Here is a 12,561-nt window from a genome sequence, read left to right as displayed (position 1 = left end):
GATGAGAAAGAAGCAATGAAGAAGATGGACTATAGAAATGGTTGAGGAAGACACTAATGATTTGTGCCTTCGTTAGTGCTGCTATGGAGTGGAAGGAATCGACGGTAGGTGTGGGAGAAACGAGCCGCCGAAAGAGGAGAAGAAACGGAAGCGCTCGAAGAGATACATTAGAGCAAGGGTATGATTGGGAAACTTTCTTCCTATCTCGGTCAGCCACTTGCCCGGTTCTTTCTCAATCAGATCTTTTTTTCCAAGTCAGAAGCCCAAAATTGTTTATCAAACACCTTATTGCTGATCGAGTCAGATAAAAATCGCTAAAATCGCTGACCTGACTCAGTCAGACACATCAATTTTTCAAACATAAGAGTTTTTCACTTTTCATTGCCATATGATAATTTTTTGGCGCAACAATCTGAATTATTTATTCTCTCATCTACGCTTCTGTCACCTCACTGACACCACAAATCGCAGGACTTCACCGTGGGTCGCCTAACTGCCTAAAAGTAAATTGCCCACTTGCCTGTTCGCACTAAATTGATAAAATAACTGTAAGTTTGTTGAGTTGTTTCTCCTGTTCTTTTACCATTGATATTAAATTTCTAATCTCTTAAAATCTTAGATAATATATGTATTTGAGTATTTGACAGTGGAAAATAAGTAATTGTGGTTTTTTTATAGCTAAAAATCAACTAACTGAGCATTTAATCTCGGACAAAATGACTTATGAGAAATTTGGAATTGGAGGTTTTTATGGTTTATGGTTATTTTCATCATATATGTAGAGTTTAATATTAAGTTTCTTTGGGAAAAGTGATTCAGTAAAAAGATAGATGACTAGAAGTAACAAGTAAGAATACCAATCATTACAATGTTGCTAAGAAAACATTTATTGCAGGTGAGAAAAAAAAAACAAAAAAAGACAAAACATTGAACAACTAATTGAATCTCAAAAAGAACCTATGAACAAAGTTATGAAAACAGTAGGTTCTTGTAACTTCCAATAATTGAAAGTTATTTGCTATCCGTTACAATTTGTGCATGTCTTCTAGCAATATGGCTATAAACTTTGCTAAATTGAAGGGACTCCTTTTTGCGTTTGCTCCGGGCCTCAGATATGTTGGACCGAACCTGCTTGCAATGAATAGAGAGCCTAAAGTAGAACTCCTCTAATATAATCGGAACCAAGACTCCAAAAGCAAATATTTTTGTCAAAAACATAAATATAATCGCGTAAATATGAACTTTTATATCAAAAAATAAAAAATAAGACTAACTTGTCTGTTTATAGCGTCTTTCCATGAATAAACTTCTCGAAATATTAGACGAATCGGTATGGGCAACCAGGGTTGCCGTTTTTTCGACGTGGCAGCCTAATAACGCGGGTATAACGGACGGAACACCGTCCCTGTCCTGTTATTAGGCGTTACATTATGGGCAGTTAGTGTGGCAATGGGAGGAAATGCCCAAATTTTCTCCATTTTTTGGTATCGGTCGAAAATGTCCTTTGAAAGACGGTCGAAATGTATATATATATATATATATATATATATATATCATGGTTGTAGAAATCGCTAATCGGTGGATTAGCGATTAGGGATTAATCGGCGATTAGGTCCGATTAGGGCCGATTAGGTCCGACTTTGACCTGCATTGACCAACCTCGATTAGGTCCAATTAAGTCCGATTAGGTCCGATTAGGCCCGATTAGGTCCGATTAATTCCGAATTTGACATGTATTGACCAAACCCGATTATAGTGACCGATTAGCAATAAATCTCATCGGTGGAGGTCCAATTAGCGATTAATCACCAATTAATCGGCCGATTAGGCCGATTTCTGCAACATTGATATATATATATATATATATATATATATATATATATATATATATATATATATATATATATATATATATATATATTGGCGAGTTTATGTGTATTGAGGGTGGATCACTTGACCCACCTTTTTTTATATATATAACAAGTTGTATATAATTTTTTATTGTGACCCACCTCAAAAAATATGTGTGAACTATCTAAATATTTTTAGCAAAAATATATATATCAAATTTTTACAGCCCTTGTTTTATGTTTTAATAGCCCAATATATTTAGGGTATAATCCAATATGCATATAAAGCCCAACAGATTTTAAATTAAAAAAAATAATAATAATGTTAATCAAGAAAGTATCACAGCGGCGCATGTTCTTTGTTCAAGCACTTGCCCAGTTGCCCACTACCGCACTGCTGGTATGTTGATTAGTAATTTTTATTATTTTTTTGAACCTTAAGTATTTGCTTGTTAATTGTTGGCAAATGGCAACTATTTTATTAATATCGAATCTGTGAATTTTTTTTCTATTGTTTTGATTGTTTTATTCGTAATTTTAAATAGGTTTTTTTATTGTTTCTAAATTCAATGTGATTGATTATTTGATTGTTGTTCATTTGTTTGAGTATTTGATTGTTGTTTGTTTTAGAAATTCAATCAATAATGTCTTTATTCAAGTTTTTTAGAAAGATTGATAAAAAAGCAATACAAGAAGATAATGAGCAACATAAGCATATGAGACTTGATTTAAGTTCACTACCCGTTGACCCGGCAGAACGTCCCGCTATAGAATATTATCATGTGAATCAAAGAGATGAAATTAGAAGAACATACTTGCAAAAAGGACCTTTCCAAACTCAAAACTATAAGTTTCCACAACGTGATTTTGGAGGTAAACAACGAAGATTTAATATATCTTGGTTTGATGACAATAAATATTGGTTAGAATATAGTATAAAAGAGAATGTCAAATTTTGTTTATGTTGTTATCTATTTAAATCCGCATTTTGCTTTATAATTAAACTAGATTTATTATTAAAATATTTTGTAGTTATGTTATGCTAATTAAACTTTTATATGTTAAATTTTAGGTGAGCTTGAGAGTGGTATCGGTTTGAACCAAGAAGTGGGTATCAAATGACCATTTGATACTCGATGAGGTTCTCATTTTTCATCTTTATTGAATATCAGAAATATATATTCTTCCATTTGTGAAGTACTTGGAGACCTTGGTAAAGATAATAGTTATCGTGATCGTAAAGCTGAAGCAATTCGCATCTTCAGGTTATTAAAATCCTTTGATTTTGTGTTTTGTCTACACTTAATGGTTGATATCTTGGGAGTCACAAATCATTTGAATACAACATTACAAAGAAAATACCAAGATATTGTAAATGTCATGAATCAAGTAAGCAGCTCTAAAAAAGCAATTCAAGAAATTAGAGATGTAGGATGGGAACCACTTTTAGGGAATGTTACTTTGTTTTGCAATAAACATGATGTTAGAATCGTGGATATGGAAGATGAATATTATGATGGATTCAGTCGTCGAAGAGGTTCACAGGTATATAACATTTGATATTACCAATTTGATTTATTTATTGTGTTTTGTAATTAGCTTATTAAAGATTAATTTTTTTAGGTTAACAACTTGCATCATTATCATGTTGATGTATTTAAGGCGGTGATTGATATGCAACTTCAAGAGCTTAACCATCGTTTTAATGAAGCCAATACGAAATTACTTCTTTGCATAGCTTGTTTGTGCCCGTGTGAGTCTTTTAAAGCCTTTGATTTGGATAAGCTAATGGAAATGGCTACACTTTATAAGGAAGAATTTCGAACAGAATATGATCTTCAAGTTCTTGAAGTTGAACTTAAAAATTACATTAAGGATGTACGAGAAGATGAACGATTTAATCAATTGAAGAGCATTGGATAACTTGCCAAAAAAGATGGTTGAAGTAAAAAAGCATATAATATATCCTAAGGTTTACCTTCTCTTGAAACTTGCATTGATCTTACCTGTTGCAACAGCGAGTGTGGAACGTGCATTTTCAGCAATGAAGTTGGTAAAGACTGATATACGCAACAAAATGGGTGATCAATTTTTAAGTGATAGTTTGGTGTCATATATTGAAAAAAAATGTTTTAGATATTATTAGTAATGATACAATTGTGAAATTATATCAAGCTATAAGACCTCGTCGGGTACAATTGTAAGAACTTAAATTTTCTTTTTGTTCTTACTTTTACGACTTGATCCGATTCGAACCCGCAATAATATTTTTTTAGTATTTTTCTTCTTTTATCGGTTTCTTTTAAATAGTGAACCATGTGGTTTTACGTTCTAAACTCGCCACTGTGTGTGTATATATATATATATATATATATATATATATATATACATTTTCACTTCATTTTTTTTACATACCTTCTTATCTCACTTCATTTTTTACACACAACACGATATAGATCAAATCCCAACACTCATTCAAACACAAACATGTCCCTTCCTCTCGGTTTTTGCACAATATGAGGTGTACGCGAACATCCTCATCTCCCAAAGCACACAGTAACTTTCAATTTCCGACAACTTTTTCAATCCCGCTTCACACCTACCACGATTCCCTACAACCCTTCCACAAAAACCTTTTCAACACATTCGCTACCATGCAACAAAATACCACAAAACCACCACCAACGCAAGAAACGGTACCCGAGATGCAAGCGGGGGGAAGCCAAAAAAAAATGGCCAATAAAGGGTGAGCAAGAAGGAAAGGGAAAGTGGTCGCGGTGGAGCAATCGGAATAAGAACCTCCAACATGGTGGACTGCAGAGGAAAAATACGCGTTGGCGATGTCGTGGTGCGGAACATCAAAAATCCAACTCAGAGAAATGATATGAGAAAAGTTGCTTTTTGGGAAGTTGTGATCGGGAAATCTTGGACTATTTTGGAGAAGGATGAAAATTATTGTAATCACGATATGTTGTGTAGCAAGTGGACTCAAATAAGCAAGAAGTGCATCAAGTTCAATTCCATCTACAACAATTTTTTCTCGCACAAGCAAAATGGTGTGACCCATTTTGATGTTTATAGAGCGACGAGGGACCAATATCATGTCGAGACAGATCACGTTTTCGAGCACGAAAAGATTTGGGAGATTTTTAAGGACAACCCAAAATGGAATTAAACAGACACATTTTCGAAACAACAATCCAAGAGGTCTCGCGGCTCGGGTTCGGTCGACATTTTTGGCGCACGCATGAACATCGACCTCAATGCGAACATAGATGAGCTACCCGACGACTTTAATGACATCGAAGAGATATCCCCGTCTTGACGATCAATATGTCGCGAAAAAGCGAGGCGAGCTTAACGACATGCAAAGGAAAGCGAAAGTACACTTTGAGAACAAGCGGAAATGAAACAGAAATTTGACGCTCAAAACAAAATCGCGCTTAAAACATGTATATGAGTTGCAACGTGAGCATTTGGAGTTCCTTCGTCGAGAAGCCGAGGAAGATAGCATGAAGAAGTATTTGACTATTCTTCAAACTAGCGAGGAGAATATACCACCGAGATGGGCAAAAGTGTTCCGAAAAATGAAGGCGAAGATTGAGCGGAGATATTTAGGCGAAGGATAGTGTATCGGTTTTATGTTTTTGAAATTATTTGGACTATGGTATGTTTTCGGTCAATGTTTTTTTTCTTTCTTTGTAATGTCGTTTTTATTTTTAAAATGGTATGTTTAATTAAGTATTTAATTTAAATATTATGATATAAATTAAAAAAAATTAAAACAAATTAGAAAAATAGAAATTAAAAACATAAAAAAAAATTAAAAATAGAAAATGGTAGATGTTATCACATGTTATTTGGTGTTGCTCTTTTCCACATTGGGTGTTATAAGGCCAAAAGTGTGATTATGATGATGAAGTTGACATTTTGAATGTAATAACATGTTGCTCACACCCAATAGACTTAAAAAATAGTTACCATAGAATAAGTTAGTAAACACTTTTAACAAAAGTTGTCATTAATTTTTTAAATTAAATCCAAACACCCCTCTTAGGTTTTACCAAAAAGTGACCAAACTTTTTTATTAGAGAAAAATGACAAATCTAGCATAATTGCCTAATATTATTTTTCAAAAAAAATCGAACTACTCTAAGAAATAAAAATTTATTTTGTCATATGTCAATCTTTTATGGGTTTTGACATTTGTCATTTTGTTGTATTTTTTAAATAAATAATATCCACACGTCAATTTCTAATTTTTTTTTTCAAATTTTAAAATTAAAAAGCCACAAAATATTTATATTTATATATGTAAAGTATTAAATGTAATAATTATGATACTGAATTGAAATAAATATGTTTCTTTCTTACATATTTTAAAAACACTTAATATTTACATTTTGATATTCAGATTTGTTTTAATTAATTAACTCGTATAATACATAGGTCTCATACTTAATAAATTAATATATAACCGAAAGAGTAATTAAAAGTAGGGCCTCATAGAATGCGATTATATAAGGATAAGATGATAATTATATAAGAATTTGATGGATATATGCTATCGGTGTTAAAGTGATAACCGTAAGACGGATGGGTATGAGTAGGGATAAGCAAAGGAACCAACCTGGCTGGAACCGGTCTGGAAATCGAACTTTGTGGGAAATGGGAACATAACCAGACCGTCGGTTTTACCGGTTCTTGCCGTGTCTTCAATGTTGGAACCGGTCCTCGAGAAATAACAACATACGGTTCTGGTTTTTGACGGTTATACCGGTTCCAAAAATCCACAAAAATATCGTCCCGGTCCCGACTCGACCGGTACCATCGGGTTCCAGTTCTGGTACCGGTTCCCAGTCCATATGCTCATCCTAGATATGAGTCAAACTCTCCATATTAATTTTTAGCCACATCGAATGTCATATCATTTTTATATCACGTTCATTTTTGTCACCACACCATGTATTTATAGGCTAAAATGATTAAAATAAAAATAAAAATAAAAAAAATTAAAGATTGCTATCTTCTCCTGATCTCCTCCATTGGAAGTTACTCTATGTTGCCATCTCCAAATCTTCCAACGGGACATTAAGAAGGGGCAATGTTCCTCGGCATGGAGGGAGGCCATCTGAGCCTCTCCATGACGTTCTTGAGCCATGCCTAGCAACCTAAGAATCCTTTTTCAATTTTTCTCTAAAAATCATTAAGGATAAATGAAAGATGCAATTTCTTTTTTCTCAAAGGACTGAATCTGTAGAACACAGAAAAGTCGAAATCACTTTTGTCTGGAGAAAAGAGAATTTTGGGTGATCGAAACGTCCCGTAATTAGAGATATTAAAAATACATTGGTAAAGTAAAACCATTGTAACTTATATTTGAAATGGCGTCGACCTCCGCAGCAGACCCGTTGTTAGCAATGGAGGAAACCCTGGATTGGTTGAAAATGCCTCATGAACTGATGGCAAATATCATTCGGAGATCAGATGCTAAAGAGATACTCAACAGTGCACTGAAAGTGTGCACAACATGGTCGAGAATTTGCAAGGATCCGGCGATGTGGAGGATCATCGATATGCATGAACCAGGTGAAGCTTGTGACGAGGATTACGATCTTGAGGCGTTGACTAAGCAGGCAGTCGATCTAAGCTGTGGGGAGTTGATCGATATCAGTATCCAAGGTTTTGGCACCGGTGATCTCCTTCATTACATTGTGCTACGGTTGGCTTCTTCCCCCTCACATCGCCATTAATCTTAGTCTTCTAATAATTTTATGTTGCTGAATTTTGTTGCTTTTATATGGCTCTGAATGGTGACTTGTGAACACAGATCAAGTAAACTGAAGAGTCTTTGCCTTAAGAACTGCGATGTCACAGGCGATGAGTTGAGTGATGCAGTCAAAAGGGTACCGATGTTGGAGAAACTTCACCTGTCTTACATCTCTATCGACGCATACGACATCGAAGTTATTGGACAAAATTGCTCTCAACTCAAGTCCTTCATGCTGAACAGCAAAGAGTTCGAACCGCACCCACAAACTGAAAATGACAATGATGCCCTTGCCATCGCAAATAACATGCCTGAGTTACGCCATCTGGATCTTTTTGATAGTGATATCACAAACAAGGGACTCAAGGCCATTCTTAATGGCTGCCCTCACCTTGAATCCCTAGATGTTCGTATGTGTTATAACCTTGATCTTGATGGCAGTATAGGAAAACTTTGCATGGAACGGATCAAAGACCTTAAGTATGCTGATGACTCGGTGGACAACTCTTGGTTTCATTACTGGATGCATGAATATGATGAATCTTACGAAAGTGATAGCGATTAAGATTATCGTTCCAGTATTTTCCATAGAGGATGAAAATGATATCAATCATCTTGATTTTAATTTTGATTATGGTTAGTATCGTTGGTAATATAAATTCAGGAGTTTGTTCGTGTTGTTTCTAATCTGGACATGGGTTAGCCACTAACTGGTGTGAAGCTTTTGTTTGACATATTTTCTATCTGCCTGGAATTGGTTTAATGTTGGTATTTTTCATTTCCTGTGAACAACCTGGTTTCTGTGGTCGAAATTGACAATTCTCAACTGAAGTACAAGTTTAATTCCATGATATAAGCATCCTTTTTGCTTTCAGAAATGCTTTATGCTAATCTCATTATGGTGATCAAATTATTTGGCACAATGAAGTTATGAAGTAGAAGTAGGGATCAAACACCGATTGTGATGGTCATTGAAGATATTTGTTTTATTTGTAGTATATTTGGTCTTTCAACAATCCCTATAATTTAACAACCCAATCATTCGATAATACTGAAAATGTCTCGATTTGTACGAACTTCTTAAGCTTCTTGCACCTTGATTCGACAGCCATTACATTGGTTTTATCCAATGTAATAAATTTAACAACCATAATACTTAAACATAGTTCCATTCGTGTTGCCTCATGTCCAACTTGTTTTGATCAAATAGATACATTAAACTATGAGTGTCAATCGATGATACGACAAATACACGAAACTAAATCGAGACGAAATTAAAATTTGAACATGTGTTGTGTTCGTGTAAAGTTTAAAAAACACCGTGTCCGTGTTCATAGATGACTCGAAATTGACATGATTTAGCATCTATTATTGTCGTGTTTTTCATGTTTGTCGTGTTATATTTATGATTATGTATGAAGTCAATAAACTAATGTTTATGTTATGTTATCATTTGCATGTCATGGTTCAATTGGTTTATTTTTGTGCTAGTGAAAAAAACGACATCGTGTCGTGCTCTTGTTGTATAAAACATCGTCATATCGTATAAAAAAACGGTTGCTCGATTTGACACGATCACATTAAACTCACGTGAACGGTATACATTACACATTGTTTCCTTAACGTAAATACCCCACTCCTAGTATTCACAAGTGAGAACAAAAACGCTTAAACATGAAACACACGTCAAGGCAGTGTTCTTCAATGAACTTTTGAGTATAGGTGGCAAAATTTGATACGACATGACAAAAATACACAACACGAAACGAAATTGTGACGAAATCGAATTTTGAATTTGTAACTGTGTCGTTTCGTGTTATGTATAAGAAACACGATGTCGTGTTCATGTTTAAAATTTGACACACTAATAACACGATAATAGCACAAAACATCATGATCGTGTTCAAAAGACGTGCATATTTAGTAGCATTCTATGTTGTTTTATGTTATTTATTGTCGTGTTATTCGTGTTTGTCGTATTTAAATAATATTTTATACAATAACATACATATGATATTTTGCAAATGTTTTTTTTTCATGGTATCGTGTTTTTATTGATTCGTGTTCATGTTAACAAATAAAAACATGCTATCTTATCGTGTTGTGTTGTGTTCAAGTTAAGAAAAAATAATTTGTGTCTTATCGTGTTATGCTAAAATGCAAAACAACTGTTTGATTTACTATCCCTAATTTTGAGATAACTTAAAGCGCCTTTTTAATTCTACAACTTTTTGTAACATCCAAAAATATGGTCCAAAAAATTTCGTTTTTGTAATAGATAAAATAGTATTTTCAAATATCAACCATACATCTCAACAAAACCAATGTATCAAATGTTATCAAAATCAAAGTGAATATCAAATGCGAAATCTCAATGGTGTGTGCGATGCAATCAACTCGAGTTCTTCCCCTTGGAACCAAAGTACCTGAAACATAAACTAAAAACCGTAAGCACAAAGCTTAGTGAGTTCCCCAAACTACCTATCACAATACATACAATAAACATATAATGGGCCCCGCCCAACATACATATAACATATATCAAATAATCACATACACATGCAATAATCACATAGATACGTAGCATACAAATAGTCATCGCCCCCCCCCCCCCCCCCCCCGCATCGGACCCTAGCCCGACAACCATATAAACACATACACATGCAAGAGTCACGAAGACAGCTAGCCTACTAACATAGCATAAGTATGGGCCAACATTAGTGCCTTCAACCCGCTAAACCTAGTGAGGAAACTCACCTCGAAAAGCTGAATGAAACAAATGATCCGTAGTTGCTGGTCCTACAGCTCCCCAAGCTATCAGTTGCCACATAAAAACTAATTAACATTTGGGATATACAATATAACCAAAAATCTCTACTTAGGGTAAAAAGACTATTTTACCCCTACCCTAGCTTGGTCCAAGAATGAAGTCCCTAACCACAATCCAATGGGCCCAAAGCTAAACAATCCACCAAGGCCCAAAATATGGCCCAATTTCCAATTAGGCCTGTCACACCCCAAAACCGAGAACGGCGGAAATGTTCTGGGGCGGAGGACATCATGTAATGTATCACAACAAATGTAAAGTAGTAAACAAGCAACAACATCATCCATTGCATTAATAGTATAATTTTGATTACAAGTGTGTGCTTTCATAGTACAAGACAACATGATAACTAATCAAAATAAAAGACGAGTCTTGACTGCTCCGTCTTCTCTAAACCTTGCATCGACACCTGTCTTATTTGTAACCTGAGGATACAAGTTATTTTGAAAGCGACTATCAGCAATAAAGCTGGTGAATTCATAAGTATTTTACTGTTATTGCTTTGAAAAGTTGTTATGAAAGACTGGTTAATGTTTGATGAAACATTTAGTATAAGTATGAAAACCCTAGAAAATCTCATATTTCCTACTAGTATAAAAAGCAGTCTTCTACCAAGACCTGAACGTTTTAAAAGTAGTCCTCTACCAAGACCTGAATGTTTTGAAAGTAGTCTTCTACCAAGACCTGAATGTTTTGAAAGTAGTCTTCTACCAAGACCTGAATGTTTTGAATATTTGTTTCTAAAAGTTCAACATTCATCCATAAGTGTGTGGTAGTTTAAAAGTTCCAAAACTATAACACGATGATGTTTTTCATGCCAAAATAATAGATTTATGTATGTATAAAATCGCCAAGGCACTTGATGACTCTGTAAACCAATATATTTTTAATACTCCCTGTGAGTCTTTTGTTTAAGTAAAACTGGTTAAAAGGGTGTTTATCCCGAATTGTGAACATGCTAAAAATATCCCATGGTGTAGATATTACCCCCTGAGCATGATTGAGTTAAATGTATATTACTACGTACAAGAGTTGTTGTTTCCGCATGTTGTAAGTTCCTCATAACCATACTAGACGCAGTACCTATGTTGACATTTGTCACCCCGGGAACTGTAGCTAACAGTCAGGGTGCGGAGTCGTCAGCCCCGTATAGATCTATACATACTTGTCACGCTCTCCCTCCAAGAGACTCTGGTTATAGGTGGGGACTTTCGTTTTGGTACTAACAAAGCCATTGTCTCGCATGTTTGCTAACAACAAGTTCACGAGTAATATAACGAAATGCCTCTTTGTATGAAAAGATTATCCTTGTTAAGAAAATACATACTTCTAAATAAAACGTTGGTATAGACTCATGAATGAACTGACTCTTGTGTGATTCCTTGTAATAGGAATAATGTTTTATATCTCCTAAACTATTCCTATAATAGTTTACTAGAATGTAATTGATGAGTGTCCAAGTAGGTTTATACACCCTTGCTACCCAAGAGTGTTGGCACTGAATTAACTGATGGAACATTTATGACTATATATGTACACATGATATATAACTAATATTTAAACGACCTTCGGACGAGTACCCGATATCCCACCAGACCACATCCAAATCGAGGAAAAGGAAACAGGGTGGATAGCCTTCCTAAGTCTTTTAAACATTTCTTATATAACTATACATATAGAGGCATGCAATTTATAATATAAAAGCATAAACAAAGTTTTGTAAAACCTTTGAAAAGTTTAATAAATAAGAATTTATGACTTGATGTCAGTTTATAAATTGATTCGAAAACCGTTTGACAAGACAGTTTAAGTGTGAGAAAACCTTTGTTTGAAGCACAACTATAACAGATTCAAAAAGGAAACATACAGTTTGTAAGACAGTTTTCTAAAAGTGTTTTAACATGTAAAAACGTTTGAGAAAGCTATTTGAAGTACTCTGTTTGGTTAAACAGCTAAAAGTGTAGTAAGTCCATTTGTATGTTAGTTATAAATCACATGTGATTGATTTCATAACCAAAAAGTATAAAAAAGATTTATGTCTTTCACACGGGGATAACCGTGTGTTTACTTGTATTCCCCCCCCCCCCCCCCCCCCTTCAAAGTGTATAAAAAGC

At 34.5% G+C, this 12,561-nt stretch overlaps 2 protein-coding genes across 2 annotated transcripts; both read left to right on the top strand.

Annotated features, from left to right (window-relative positions):
- Positions 1-2,494: 2,494 nt before the first annotated feature.
- Positions 2,495-3,773, top strand: LOC111880764 (uncharacterized). The gene is made up of 4 exons (XM_023877179.1): positions 2,495-2,723; positions 2,923-2,961; positions 3,049-3,395; positions 3,474-3,773. The coding sequence occupies exons 1-4, from the start codon at positions 2,495-2,497 to the stop codon at positions 3,771-3,773; spliced, it is 915 nt and encodes a 304-aa protein (XP_023732947.1).
- Positions 3,774-7,234: 3,461 nt separating this feature from the next.
- On the top strand, positions 7,235-8,185 carry LOC111880763 (putative F-box/LRR-repeat protein 23). Its single transcript, XM_023877178.1, has 2 exons — positions 7,235-7,572; positions 7,681-8,185. The coding sequence occupies exons 1-2, from the start codon at positions 7,235-7,237 to the stop codon at positions 8,183-8,185; spliced, it is 843 nt and encodes a 280-aa protein (XP_023732946.1).
- Positions 8,186-12,561: the final 4,376 nt, after the last annotated feature.

Source organism: Lactuca sativa, chromosome 7, assembly GCF_002870075.4.
Source record: "Lactuca sativa cultivar Salinas chromosome 7, Lsat_Salinas_v11, whole genome shotgun sequence".
Lineage (NCBI taxonomy): Eukaryota > Viridiplantae > Streptophyta > Magnoliopsida > Asterales > Asteraceae > Lactuca > Lactuca sativa.
This window is presented reverse-complemented; position numbering and strand designations above follow the sequence as displayed.

Coding starts and splice junctions, on each gene's coding strand:
- LOC111880764 (XM_023877179.1), top strand. CDS start 2,495: ATGTCTTTATTCAAGTTTTTTAGAAAGATTGATAAAAAAGCAATACAA. Junction 2,724..2,922: donor TCCACAACGTGATTTTGGAG/GTAAACAACGAA, acceptor GTTAAATTTTAG/GTGAGCTTGAGAGTGGTATC. Junction 3,396..3,473: donor GTCGTCGAAGAGGTTCACAG/GTATATAACATT, acceptor TAATTTTTTTAG/GTTAACAACTTGCATCATTA.
- LOC111880763 (XM_023877178.1), top strand. CDS start 7,235: ATGGCGTCGACCTCCGCAGCAGACCCGTTGTTAGCAATGGAGGAAACC. Junction 7,573..7,680: donor CTTCATTACATTGTGCTACG/GTTGGCTTCTTC, acceptor TTGTGAACACAG/ATCAAGTAAACTGAAGAGTC.